A 14,229-nucleotide genomic window follows, 5' to 3' on the forward strand; every position below is an offset into this window, starting at 1 on the left:
ATATATAATATGCGCACCAACAAGGCCAGATATCTACCCTTGCGAAGAGAAAGTGGTCGTTTTGTTCAACTGTTCCCAGTCTCGAAGGGCCAGTCCACCCCTCACCATGTGTTTTATCATTTTATGTAGTACCTATATGATTCGCAAATAAGCATAAATCTACATTCAAACCGACTTCACAATAGCACAAAGTTGCTTATTTGGCACCTACTACCCCTGAGCACTGATCGATGGACGAAGTATCTGGGCTTGCGCAAAAATGTTAGAACCGTAGGCGTGCGCACGGGGGAGGCGCGGGGCGGAGGGGGGGGGGGGGGCGCCCCTCTAGTCACCTAAGAGAGGGGGGGCAAAATTCGCCCCATACATTGACTTAGTAGGGGGGGGGGCGATAAACCTTCGCCCCCCCCCCCCCGATAGGGAACCCTGCATACGCCTATGGTCTGAACGGCGCAAAGACGAGACGACAAACACACAACGGGGCGCTGCTGAACTGTGCTTTAATGGTAAACACTTGAACATATGCATATATTGTTATTTTTACGCGTTTACTCAATTCTAAGATGTAATGCGATCTAGAAACCGACTTCTTTTCCTAACAAGCATACGTACAAAGGCTCTGCTGACAGAACTTAGAATTTCTGAGCCTTCATGCGTTTGTTTTGCGAGCGATGACAATTTATGGTTTCGTGAAAAGCGGTTCAGCATATACACAACCACAACAGTAGACTCTAACTCTAGCATGTACTCGTCTTGATGTCGCTTTATCTTTTGATTGCGTGCGCACGACTTCAGGACATGAAGTTGTACGCATGGATAGTCGCTGCATGCAGGCGTATGGCTAGTATTGGCCACACAGTATATTCCGCGTCAAGTGCACGCTCATCGTGTTGCACCGGCAATGAGCACGTCACTGTATAATTGAGTTGAGCAGCCTGATCCTCCAACCGGCGACGTCTACTTTGTATTTTACAGCGCATATCGTATATATTACAGGCATAATCGTATCATATATAGTGAACCCTCCCAAAATATTGAAGCACCATCTGTGAGCCTTATCATTTATCATTTTAGGTTCTGGAACAATGTTGAGACTGTGCTGAAGGAATGGGCGAATGGCGGACCATTATTTGACATTGATCGTCATCACATTAGCGAACGCACTTTCACAAAGGCGGGCACCAACCGGGGTTGCCCGTCAGCTTTAATTTCCCCAGACTGTCCTTTTCATCGTCTGCTTTCCAAAACGTTTCAGCGGGTATGCGCGAAACCTGTGTTTGTTGAAAGATGTGTGTCTGTGTATTTTTTGCGCCAAGCACAAATCGTACAGTCTACTGCATGATGGGCTACATTGGGCTCTCCGTTGAACTTACCTGTGTCTACCAGTGCTTGTAAATCAGCTTCGTTGCAGTTGTCCAGAAAGCATAGCCCTATACGAATAAGAGGCGTTTCCTCATCCATGAATAATCCCACGTACTCGAGAAGCTGAAAGAAACAGAATTGTTTCGATTACTTGTGGCTGCTAGCGAAACATTTACTATAATTACATCATACGTACGTGTCGGAGATCGCTGACCAATAAGCTGGCGCCAGGCCAAATAGTGAAAAAGCTTTCCAATTATGTTGGTCAGGCGATGCTAGATTATACACTTGTTTGAAGTACATTCATCTTAAAACAACCTCGGGGGAAGCGCTCTTATGGCAGAGATACTTGAAATGTTTCTAAAGCGTAGTTTGGTTGAAACGGGGAATTCAGTTTGACGCTTAGATTCCTGTATTACTGTCTACAAAAGTGATGGCACGAAGGCAGAAAATAATTAAAGGAATAACGAACCGACACAAACTGGGCGAACAAAAGGTAAAGCAACTCGGCAGCATGCACAATCGGTATATAGCTGTTAGACCGAACGTCGTGGTTTACGCAGAACGCTGTGCTTAAAGACGCGGGTCGAAAAGTCGCGGTTTCCCGAAAAAAATTGTTTTTTTTTTTGGCTGTATTGGCATCCTTGGACTATAATATTTATTTCTGAAAATATCAAGCTCAAATTCGCACGAGGAAATTATCTAAAAAGGCTTCCAAGTGAGAAGCGGTGACGCGAGAAATGCGAAAATGGTGTAGTTTTGCGTCCTTCTGTGGCGAAAAATGACGCGGTGCCCGCCATTTGCAATCCTGCCCGCGTGCAGCGTAAGCTGTCTTCTCCACAATACACCAGGGGTTAGTCTCGTATCTTCACGCAGAATAAAGAAAAAAAACGAGGAAAAACAACGCGTACCGTCGAGCGTTTTGAATTTCGCGGCACGCAGCGCGAGGCCGCCATTGGACGGCGGCGCGCTCCACCCTCTCCTCCCTCCCATCTCCCCGGCAAAAGAACGAAGCCTCAAACTCCGCGACCGAGTTGTTCTGCGTTTCTTCTGTATTTTCGTGCCATGGCAAGCCCTAATAAGCGCAGTTCTGATGTTCGAAAGTTCAGGACTCACCTCAAGTATCGAGGGAAACGGCGTCGGACGCTTCCCAAAGCGACAGCGATGGACGATGCCCCCGACGCTAGGCGTCGGGGGCATCGTCCATCGCATCGTCCATCGGATAGGCCTAACGCCGACACCGAACCCCGCGACAGTGGTTGTGAAATTGACGCTGCTGTGGAATTTATCAGTGCATCCAAAAGAAAATTGGATTCTTTAGAGTGAGCCTAGACCGGTAGGTGCTCCTACTGTCAACACGATGCTTTGCGAAATCGACGCGCTCACGGCACTTGTGGCGGGTTCGGCATGCCCAACTGCCGCGAACGGAAGCTCGGCGTCCGAGAGGCGGCTGGAAAGCGCAAAGGACTTTCGTATTCCTCGAGCTGTGTTGTGAAATTCCGATTGCCCCGAGTCTACATTTCGTCCGCGCACACGTGGAGGCGGATTGCGGCCCAGTTTTATGTAATAGTGTTTTTTTCTGATAAATGCCAAACGTTTCAAACTTTGAAACTTGTTTTTCTCATTTTCATTTTTTTCGACAATTTCACGTTTTGCGGGCAGCCTTTTATACACTTATATTTATTGTATAGTAACGAAACTTGGCACACGTATTCTTCAAGACATCTAGAATGCTAATACCTACTTGAAATTGCACTATCTATCAGCATTACTTGCGAAATGTTCGGTTACTGTTTCAAAGGAGACTGAAAATAATAAGTTACAGAGTACAATTTTTTTTATTAGTTCCATTATCTCTGTGGAATATCTGGATAGATATTAGCACTCTACAGTCTACAAAGAGTCAAATAAGATTCAACACAATGATGTTACTGAAAGTTTAGTACATAAAAGAGTTCCCGCAAAAAGTGTAACATTTTGCCACTGTGTATGAACATAACTCAACAACTGTAGCAGCTACATGGAAAGTAATGACATATTTGAAATCTGCATCAAAAACTATACATATAACAGAATTTTCAAGTTTCTATTACAAAAAATAATAAAAAAAGTTGTTTCGAGGAGCTCTCCCCTTAGTGCTTAATGGACATTATAGACATTCGCGATAACAGGCCGTTATATCAACATCGTGGCGACAATTCCTGAAGAAGACTCCGTGACAACTACTTGATTCTGCATGTGTAGTCAGCGTGCAAGATACTGATAATACTGATTATGGTGAAATAGAAACATCCAAAGATCAAGTATATATATATATATATATATATATATATATATATAATATATATATTATACTATATATATATATATATATATATATATATATATATATATATATCAAAAACATATTGCATGCGTTCATACGGACAAGGGAGATCTCTCGGCTATAAGTTCGGAAAATATCTCAAGAAGCCGTAAGTGCCGATTATTAACTTCAATGTAGACATTCTTTCATATTAATGCCAGTTATTGTATATTTGCGCATTTTCGCGCGCAAAAGAAAGGAAAAAAATCGTGTTAAGTATGAATGCATGGTCACAGTCAGTTCCATGTATATAAATTTCTGCTTCTGCTACATACATATTCAGGTGATACGTAATGCGTCGGAGAATTATGTACAAGATATTTGTTGAATTCTGTTTAACACAACTTCAGATGAGTTGGTAAAACGATTACTTCTCACAACGAAGACTGACTCCATGCACTTATACACAGACAGTAGAATGTCAGTGTCACTTGAACATTTCGAGCTTATACCTGAGTATTGATCTCAGCTGTGCTGAAAGCTGTATTGTAAATCGAATCCGACCCGCCACGGGTGGCGTTAGTCCGTTATGGTGTTGGGCCGCTGAGCACGAGGGCGCGGGTTCGATTCCCAGTCGCAGCGGCCGCATTTCCGTGGGGGCGAAATGCGAAAACGCCCGGGTACTTAGATATATGTGATTAAAGAACCCCATGTGGCCCATGTTATTCTAGATTTCCCCACTGCAGCGCTCATAGTAATCAAATTGTGGTGTTGGCACGTAAAAACCAAGATTTTGTGGGGAAAAAAATTAAGTAAATTTACATCAGTGGTTCATCATCTCACCTGTGCTGTGATATAGCAATCTGTGCATATCTCATTTCTTTAGTTTTCATCTGAGAGCCATCGAGCCATTCTCACAGTGCTCAGTCGTAGCACCAGAGTAGGGTATAGAAATACTCTTGATTCATATACCTCTTTAATTCCACGTTTAAGAGAATTGTAGAAGTCATGTGGCTTGATCGTCCTGCACACGCACAGCACAAGCCAGACAGCACTGTATTCCAGGTATAAACTCGAGGGAAAGTATCGAAGCTATGTACCTTCATACAGATTATTCTTTAGAGATGGTATAGATGATGTATACATAGCTTGCATTGACGTCACCGTGGCCGCCATCTTTGTGAACCAACTGGTTGAGACGCAGGGTGAACTCTTGCTCGAACGCGCGGAACAAGAAATGGTGACATCAGATTAGTTCTGGTGCCCCCTCCAATCTTCTGTGTTCCCCCTTGGCGTAGCTGGCGAGCAGAAGAAAGCGGGGAGAGCACAAAAGAACGCGCGGGGAGGGAACGACTGTCGTGCTCCCGAATTGGGCTGCAGAAATTAGGTGCCTTTTTCCCTTTCCTTACGAAACACTACCACCACCACCCACCACCACCCATCCGCTGAAATGACGCTCTAATGAGATAAAAAAAAGTCACGGTGGCCGCCATGTTTGTGAACCAGCGCAGAGAACCTGTCTGTGACGTCACGTGCAAGCTAGGTATAGGAATACATTACCTTAGGATGCAGCACAGATGACATTGATTCCATCTCCTTGGGACCAATAGCACCCGTCTTCGGCTGGAACTGCACATGGCAGTACTGTCCACGTGAGCTCACATTCCCAAGATGTCGCGCACCTCCGTCTCGATGCACTCGTCGAAAGCCCCGAGGTCGACGCGAGAAGCTTGCAGTACGCCCGTCGGGTATTTTCCCCGTCGCGTCGAACACTGCATTCCCACGCACAAGTTGTATATATGGTTTTACCAAATGGGGCCACGCTGTGGCTCTGTGAGACAACTTGCACGCACGGAACCACCACCACCACCACCACCAACAACAACAACAACACTGCTATGATTTTCCATACTCATGATGTATCTATCCCATAATGGCGTTTCGTTGTCGCAAGTGGCTATTCCAGTTTATAAAAGCCTCCCCTATGCGGAACTTCTGTCAATGTAAGCACTGGTTGCTGCATAGTTTGAGGAACGGCTGATGGAAAATCGTTCACTATTTATATCTGTGTCACAATCACCCGCAAGTGTTGCCTTTGCAAACCTGGCCTAACAGCTCACAACGTTAAACTCCTCGCAAAGCACTTGCCAAATGTGTTTTATCGTATAGATTCAAGCGCTATATAGTAAGCTCTCGCGTAAAATGTGTACATGTATGAAATTCCTGGAGGTCATTCCGGTGGTAGCGCGTTGCGTGCGTCGTAGTGCACTCGTTTAGTTATGTTCTGTCGACATTTTTATGTGCGAATCACTTTAGGGTCGAGGCTTGTCCGTTCTTGTTCGTTGTCGGTGCTCACGGCGCAGCAGCATGTAAACTCGAAACATCAGGTTTAACAATAGACTAATATCAATCATAATTGGGACGAAACAATATAAAACACCTAAAAGCACAAACCCTTTATACTAGTCGGCGACTTGAACGTACACATTATGGACCTTAGGACTTAGCTTTGTCGTCGACTCTCACTGTCGGCTGTCGCGGTATGCAGAAAACCGTTGCTATAGTCGAAACATACATGTGTGTATGTGAATAAAAAAAGTTTACAGTAGACGAACATCAATCATAATTGTGACAGAACAGTATAGAACACCTAAAAGCACAAACCCTTTATACTAGTCGGCGACTTCAACGTAGGCATTACGGACCTTAGGACCTAGCTTTGTCGTCGACTCTTTATGTCACTCTGTCACTCAATTTACATTACATGGGGCAACGCTCGGGTAACGTACGGTTACTCACCTATACGATACCCAGAGCTTCGCCCACTCGTCATGATTCACTTCGTGGAGATGCGTGGATTTTTTTCCACCTAACAGAGCAATCGTATATTAAAAGGGAGAAAGAGACAGCCCACTTGCGGCCTTTACAGTTTTCGCCATTCTAGGACGTCAAGATCGACAGAACGACAGAAGGTTCACCTAGTGGGTATAGGGAGTCGTCACGAAGGAAGGTATAAGGCGTGCAGATACGGACAAGGTTTGCCCCGCTTGGCCGTTATTTTACACCGCGGCATGCGCGATGGTTGACCTTGTCGTCGAACTGCAGTAACAGTAATGCTCGGCATCGTTTACAGCACCACCAATTAATCCAATCAACCTTAAATTACTCAAAGGCAGCTCCCAAGCGAACTCGCACAATTCTAGCCTTAATACTGTTTCTGTGCGTTTCCTTTCTGTGTCAAAGTTACGTCACTGACAGGAACCAAGATTTCGGCCCTGCAGAATGCGACGCCACCCAGCGCTGTCTGGTGCACTTAGTACTGGCGCTGACGTAGTACATACATGGGTTGGTATAGCACGAATAGAGCGCATTGTGCAAGATCAGACTGAGGTTCCTACGAAACTGCGCCTCCTCAGCCTTAACAATATTCCGGGAAAATTTTTTTGTGTTGACTAGAAATTAAGCACTAATTTCAGACATATAGGCGTATCTGAAATATACTGCCCGTTGGCTTTTGACTCAGTCGTGCGTGGTGGTACGGTGCCTGGAGGGAGCCTGACATACAAATGTTTCTCTTGTTCCGAACACCTTTGTGGTTTCTCTAGGCTTTCTCGAGAATTATTGCTGGTGTATTCTTGGACGTCAGGTTAATCGATGTAGAACACTCGCTTTTCTGAAGATAGACAATCCTATGGCACAAAACCTGTCAAAGGCATAGAGTGTGGCGTCGTGTTCACGCAGCTGCTGAATAAAGAAAATATGTCATTTTAGTGACAAGCCAAGTGAAAGACTCATTTGTAAATCGCAAAGGACTTTCAATCATTGTTGCAAGCCTTAATATATGCCGTGGGTTCACATGTTTCCAATATAGCGTAATCAGTTGCGCACAGAAGCATTACTCAGACTGCACTGTTGGGTACTGAGTTTTCCGCGAACGGAGGAACCGAATAGCGACAACGTGCAAGTTTGCAGCGTAAGAATGTATCTAAAATGGGTACAATTTAACGTACAATTCCATTTTCTTCAGATTTAAGTCGAAGCTATACGAATTTTTGTTCAACCAGTGATCATGTCGGGCAAATCTTACCAAAGTGGATCGCAAGAGTGACGACCACAAAGGTGGTATAGGATAAATGTGTTAGAGTATCCATATTTAGGCAAGCCTATACGCCAGAATTCACATGTAACGCCGTTAACCAAAGCATACGCCCATGACGGTGTATATAGAGTAGTTAGAAATAGTTATTTCAATCGTTAGAAGCTGCAGGAACATTTATACGACACTTGTGTATACCTGTATCATAACCGACGCCGAAGCACGGAATCACGTTCAATTTCGTACTATAAGATGCGTGCACGCGGAACACGCGGCGGTGCCCTTCGCACGCCTCACAGCTTTCGCTGAACTTGATTTGAAAGTGCGTGTCGTGTTCCCGTGCTTACCGTGTACTACACGATTGCTCCGATTCTGGTAGCCTTATCATCTCCGGTATACAGCGAACAATCCTAATCTTGTACAGTTTGGCAAGCATGAGATAACCTGACAGAAAGGTTCTTTCCACATCGTGTGGCTTCAGCCTGCATACCGGCGCACAATGCGACGTGCGACAGCGCCGGGACCGGATGACCGTATACCTGGTGTAGTAAGCATAATGAAAATGTCATTCTGATGTAAAGCGGCTGCTTTTGCAATTTTCAATTATATTACGGAGTGTCTATTTCAGTGCGTAGCGGTGACTGCAGCTGCGCTATTAAAGAATGACTGTTCACTGCCACCGCACGATGAGGTTGAGAAAAAAAAAACATGGCTGATCCCTCTGTCATAGGAATCGGTATAGCACGAAAGTAAAACGTGTCTTCACAGACGTAGTTGAGCGTTTGTTGTGCAGTGTTTCGCTCCGAGGGCGAAGGAATGAATGTTATAGCAACAAATTGTAATGTCACGCGAAGAACGGCAAGCAGCTCGAAACTTGCCACGCGCTGCTCAAGCAGAAAGGACGCACGGAACGAACATGCACAGGATGCGCGCAAACTAACAACTGTCACAGCTCGACAGTTAAAGAGCGCTGGTCAAATACAAAGGAGGAAGCACGAAACGAACGCGCAAGTATACACAGGATGAGCGCGAACTGTCACAGTTGTAACTTATTTATTTGTGAGCAGCGCGCTCCTTTCGCAAAAGCGGCCGCTGCAGTGAGCGAAGTGACCTTCGCGCTCTCTGTAACTTCAACGCAAACTTGTGGTGAGAGCGCAAGACGTACAAGGTAAGTGCGCACGCAGGGAGCGACCACGCCTTGTAGAGGTGCACGCTCATCTCAACGCGTGGGGCGACGACCCGACCTTTGAAGCGCGCCGTTCGAGCCCTTCGCGCCATCTGGCTAGTGATAACGAAAACACGCTGATGTACCGCGATCTCTGAGTACCGCCACCGGCAAATGGTGTATATAAATAGCACGCCGTTAGTATGACGAAGAACGTGCTGTCTGTGGCGGAGTCGTTTCGCGCTGGGGGTCGAGGGGTCGTAAGTTCGACTCCCGGTGACGGAACTTTTTCTTCTAGTTTTTTCTTTGCCATATGTTAGTCCTTATATTTTATAACGTCATATCCGTGACGGAAATGCGTCAGTGGAGCCGTGGTGGACCCCGGCATAAAACACTTTCGTGCTAAAAAAAAAAAGCTCGTTTACTTCCAACCTCTGAATGCCGCAACAGGAGGTTTCCGCTCGCCTGTGCTCGCTGACGTATAGGCAGCGTAATTGACCGAGGATATACCTTAGCTTCCTTGGTGATCAGTGAAAAGAATGTGCCACCTTAAGTAGTAGGATTACCTACCGCGTTAAATTCATCTCAACAGAGAGCCCATGCGATCACCGTCCACACAGGCTTTATATTGCCTCGGCCTTTAAGTGATATTAGTGCACTTAGGGAGAGAGATCACTCTGGATGCAATGCTGAGGGGGCGCAGGTGGGCAGACATAGGTGGGGGGGGGGGGGGGGGGGGAGGGGAGAGGACTTATTCGCCAAGGTGAAAAGTCCCTACGCTACTGATCTTAACGGGCGATTTGTCATAAACGGGTAGATGGCTTTATGAGAAGTTCATGAGTGACACATGGCAGTAACAACATACTGCAGTGAAACGCACATCTCAATTTATAGTTTTTTTTTAGACAATACAGATTTTTTATAAAAATCCTATGACAGTAAGGCTCTTCTCGTTTTCGCACACGCACTCCAATTCGAGGCGGAAAAACTTTGCCGCAGTTAAAATGACGCTGTTACCACTAGTTAACAAAGCTCGTAATTAACTTTTAATTATTGACTTGAGGGCAGGTGTTATATTAGACAGTTGTAGTGCGTACCAATTTATGGCATACCTATTTTTAGAAATCACAAAAGTTGCACGTAGTTCGAGATATTCTTCATCGAATGTCAAGGGCGAAATCGAAACTGATCGCGCAAAGCGCGCACGAAGCGCGACCGTTCTGCTACGAGTCACAAGGGGAGCGACGAAAATTTGAAATGAAGGTGCGCCGCGGCCGTATGTTTTCGTGGAAAAGCTGCCAGACATCTCATTTGCGCCCGCGCATCGCCTTATTTTTGCGCGTAGTGTTTTGGTCCTTATTCGTTTCTTTTCAAACTGTGCGCAAGAAAACCACGATATCAACCTTTTTCTTTCTGGTAAGTTTAAAGCTCAGCGGCTGCCACTTCGGCGCTTCTTCTGGCAGACACTCGAATAGCTATTCGCGCCGCTTTGCAGTTTACGAAAGAAACACATAATGAACTACCCATCGCACACAAACATTAAGCTGTCTACTTGTGTATTTCAGAATGCTTGCCGATTTTTCTGGCGGGATTCTGCTTCTGCGCGCCTTCATTGGAAATTCGTCACTTCCCTGTCATGTGTCGTCCCGGTGTTCCGCCGCACTTTGTGCGCGCCTGTCGCGATAAGTCTCGATTTCGCCCTTGAAATTCGATTATGAGTATCTCGAACTACGTGCAACTTTCGTGATTTCTGAAAAATGGGTGTGCCATAAGTTGGCACGCACTACAACTTTCTATATAAACCGCCTGCCCTCAAGTCAATAATTAAAAGTTAATTACAAGATTTTGTTATTAGTGGCAACAGTGTTATTTTAACTGCGGCAAAGTTTTTCCCGCCTCGAATTGGAGTGCGTGTGCGAAAACGGCAAGAGGCTTACTGTCATAGGAGTTTTATAAAAAATCTGTATTGTTAAAAAAAGGAACCCTGTATAAGCATATATCGTGCCTGTGAAGCAGAAGACTGTGTCGTTTACATCTATCCATACTTAACCAAAACGATCAAAGCACAAGACGATGAAAGAAGCGTGCACTGCAGAAGAGCACGCCGGCCACGATGATATATCTATCTGGCCAGCTGTGTTTGCACTGACGTAGCACCGTCGCTGCAATTCAATTAGGGACCACAGATGACAACCTTAATTCACCTATTAGTCGCCGAGAGGGCCATGCCTACCCCAGCGACAGAGCCTGCCATTGTAGCGGATAGTTGCTATACCGAAGGCTGGTTATTAATTATGGTACAGTGATCGTTCCGCATTCCGCGTGGCAGTCGTCACACCGATGTTTGCTTGGCGCTGGTTTGCAAGGAAATGCTTACAAGGAAGCGTCATTCGTGCCGAAGATCTGGCACCGGTCGTCGCTTGTCACGCGTATTTTACCAGAGCGACCACTTCCGCTGGAAAGGAGTGAAGTTTGTTTTACCACCACAGCAGCCATTATCCGCACTTCAAACGGAAGATATGCTGATCTTGGCGACGCCGGGAGTGGAGTACGATACGTTTCCAACAAAGCGGGTGTACTACCACGGCCGTGGTACTACGAAGAAGATTGCGCAACCCACCGAGGCGCTGCGGCAGCCTATGCGGCAACGAAAGTATAGGCCTACATCATGACGATCGCGCCGTTTTTGTTATCCTTCGATACAGACACCTGGCTCTCCAGCAGTAAAAAAGGCCTTCACGGACAGCCTCCGTGTGATCAAACGCACCGGCTGGCATTATCTCACAGTCCAGTTGGATCCAACAATTATGTAGTTATCGACACAGGATCGTATCATGTGTTCAACTGTCACTTAGCTGGTTCATTTGTCTTTCTACATCTTCTTTAGCTTGGCCTCTAACGCAAACAGAGCTGAGAAGCAGCTTATGTGTCGTGATCGAGTGTCCATTTAGACGCTGGCAATTCACCAGGCTGACAACTTTCGCGCACAATGCTCCTTCTTTCATTTTCCTGCCGTTTTCGTGGGGGGGGGGGGGGGGGGCTGTGCGGGACCACCGGGCTCGCCAGAACAAAAGCCTCCGAGATCGGAGACCCCACCACAACGTCTCGTGACTTTCTAGGCAGGAGAAGGGCGCATGCGCCGTCGCACCGTGAGAAAGGTGGATTCCGATAATTGTGGCATTGAACGCTAAGTCCGACGATAATCTTCTCTGCATTATCTCTACGCTGCGGGCAGATCATGTTCGTACCCAATAAACTTCGTGCGAAAATTCACGTAGATAACTTGCCTGGAAGGATGACTAGTAAATATTGAGTTAGGAGTGATCGATCCTATATATAGACGATTGAATGTCTGAAGGTTAAGTCCATAAACACGGGAAAAACGCAAAGTGCCGTCGATACACGCACAGAACAACTTTCCGGCTATCTGTACAATATTCACCGTATACTTACAGCCAACATACCCAGCCATCTGGCAAATTTTTTATTTTTAAGTTTTGGATGTCTCGTATGTAAACGTTTGAATAGCAAAACGCAACGTTGCTGCCAGTATTGCACATTTAGCTTTGACATAGTGTCCAAGCAGCAACTGTGTTCCATATGCAGTGACCGTCATCGCTCGTACGCTGACTCACCTTCAGGAGTGACGCGTGATTTTACCTACTTCTTCTTTTCACTGCAACAACACCGAGTCGCACCACCTCAGTTTCATAGACACTCCTAATACGTCGCGGACACAAGGCCACAAAGAAATTTCCAGCACTTTTTAGCATTTAGAGCATCACATTAAAGCAACATTTAAAGCTTGAGAGACAATACTGCTGTAGGAACGTAAGTCCTGAAGGCGTCAGTGCAATTATTAGTACCATGGTTACCGTGTATGTGTCCTCTTCTCGTCCCGTGTTTAGTGCTGCTTTTATTCTTCGTTTACCATGGTTACAAAAGCGTCATGATTACAGAAAGGTTACAAAGCCACGGGTACAAATTCTGCCTCGACACAATTCATGCTGCAAAGACTATGCACTAGAGTACATGTTCTTTGCAGCACGAAGTGTGTCGAGTCATGTCACGTTTCCTTCTACACGCTCAGAATAGTAAAAGAACAACACAAAACATTGCCTGCCATGCAGAAATATAATTGTTACGTAATAGTTAATTCATTCACAGAATAAGAAAACGCCAGCAGAAATGAAAGACGCCCTTAAGTATTCTCAAACAAGAGAGAGGTAAAAGGACAGTGGTTGGGCCTTTTTCGTGCCTCAACAGCACGGTGAAATCAATTGTCTCTCACCGGCCTGCATGGGCCCTCGCCGTAATGTTTCTTGATTAAGCGCGTGTGTTATACGCGCATGGTCGTAAACAAAAGTTTTAGTGCCGCAGTCCTGGCAACATCAGATTAAATGTCGTTACTCCTCAGAATGAGAGCTGCAAGAATGCGTGGTCCACCGATGTATGCATGCATTAAGGGCAAGAAGGCGCATAAGAAGCAGAAGATTCGCCCCTTAACAATGTACGCGTGAGTTGCGAGAATATCCAGATTTTGCGTCAGACTAGATCTGTCTGGTCTTTTTTTTTTTTTTTTGGTACGTGGTACACTGCCAGTCTCAACGACAGTGTACCGCGCGTACTCCCGTCATCGTTTCATGATTGACGCTCTAACTGTGGCACATGCAGAGAAAAGAAAGGTGCGTTTACTTACGTCTTAGCGCCCACGGCTCCAACTTCTTGAAGGCCACCATCGTCCTGAGAAGGGCCAGTCTGCACTGTGGACGCAGCTTGGCTCCGAGCACCTTGCGCATCACAGACGGGGGCACGCTGTCGAAGGCGCTGGCCATCATGTCTCTTAGCCCTTGCAGCATGTCAGCAGTGTCATTCTCTGCGGCCGCGGCTGTCACCGGTGGTGACGGTGGCGCGGGCACCTCCTCGTCGGTGCTGACCGTCACATTCCCGGCTAGCGCGCATCGAGCAGAGATCTCGAGCAGCAAGCAGATCAACAAGACGGCGAGTCTCAGGGGTGAGCTGTTGCGCTTACTTTTCGTCGTCGACAATAGCGAGAACATTGTACGTGATTGTCCAGTAGTAATATGTCGAACTCTAATCGTTTTCCTCTTCTTTTTCTACAACCGAATCTGGTTCAAAACGAAGAGTCACGTTGATGAAAACGACAGAGTGGTGAACACCGTGCGAAGCTGAATTATTTCTGTTCACAGTGGTATAGATGGCAGTACCCTTGCTTTAGCCTAAAGGTCTACAGCGACACAGCAATGTCCGTCGATGAAACGTAACTGGACACTCAAGCCTGAC

The 14,229-nt window shown here is 46.1% G+C and overlaps 1 protein-coding gene across 1 annotated transcript in view; it reads right to left on the reverse strand.

Moving 5' to 3' along the window:
- LOC119384226 (uncharacterized) overlaps window positions 1-13,985 on the reverse strand; it is a 34,279-nt gene extending 20,294 nt beyond the window's left edge. The window contains exon 1 of the mRNA XM_049413378.1: window positions 13,625-13,985. Within this exon, the coding sequence (XP_049269335.1) occupies window positions 13,625-13,985 (361 nt within the window). The remainder of the gene's footprint in view (window positions 1-13,624) is intronic.
- Window positions 13,986-14,229: the final 244 nt, after the last annotated feature.

Source organism: Rhipicephalus sanguineus, chromosome 1 (assembly GCF_013339695.2).
Source record: "Rhipicephalus sanguineus isolate Rsan-2018 chromosome 1, BIME_Rsan_1.4, whole genome shotgun sequence".
Lineage (NCBI taxonomy): Eukaryota > Metazoa > Arthropoda > Arachnida > Ixodida > Ixodidae > Rhipicephalus > Rhipicephalus sanguineus.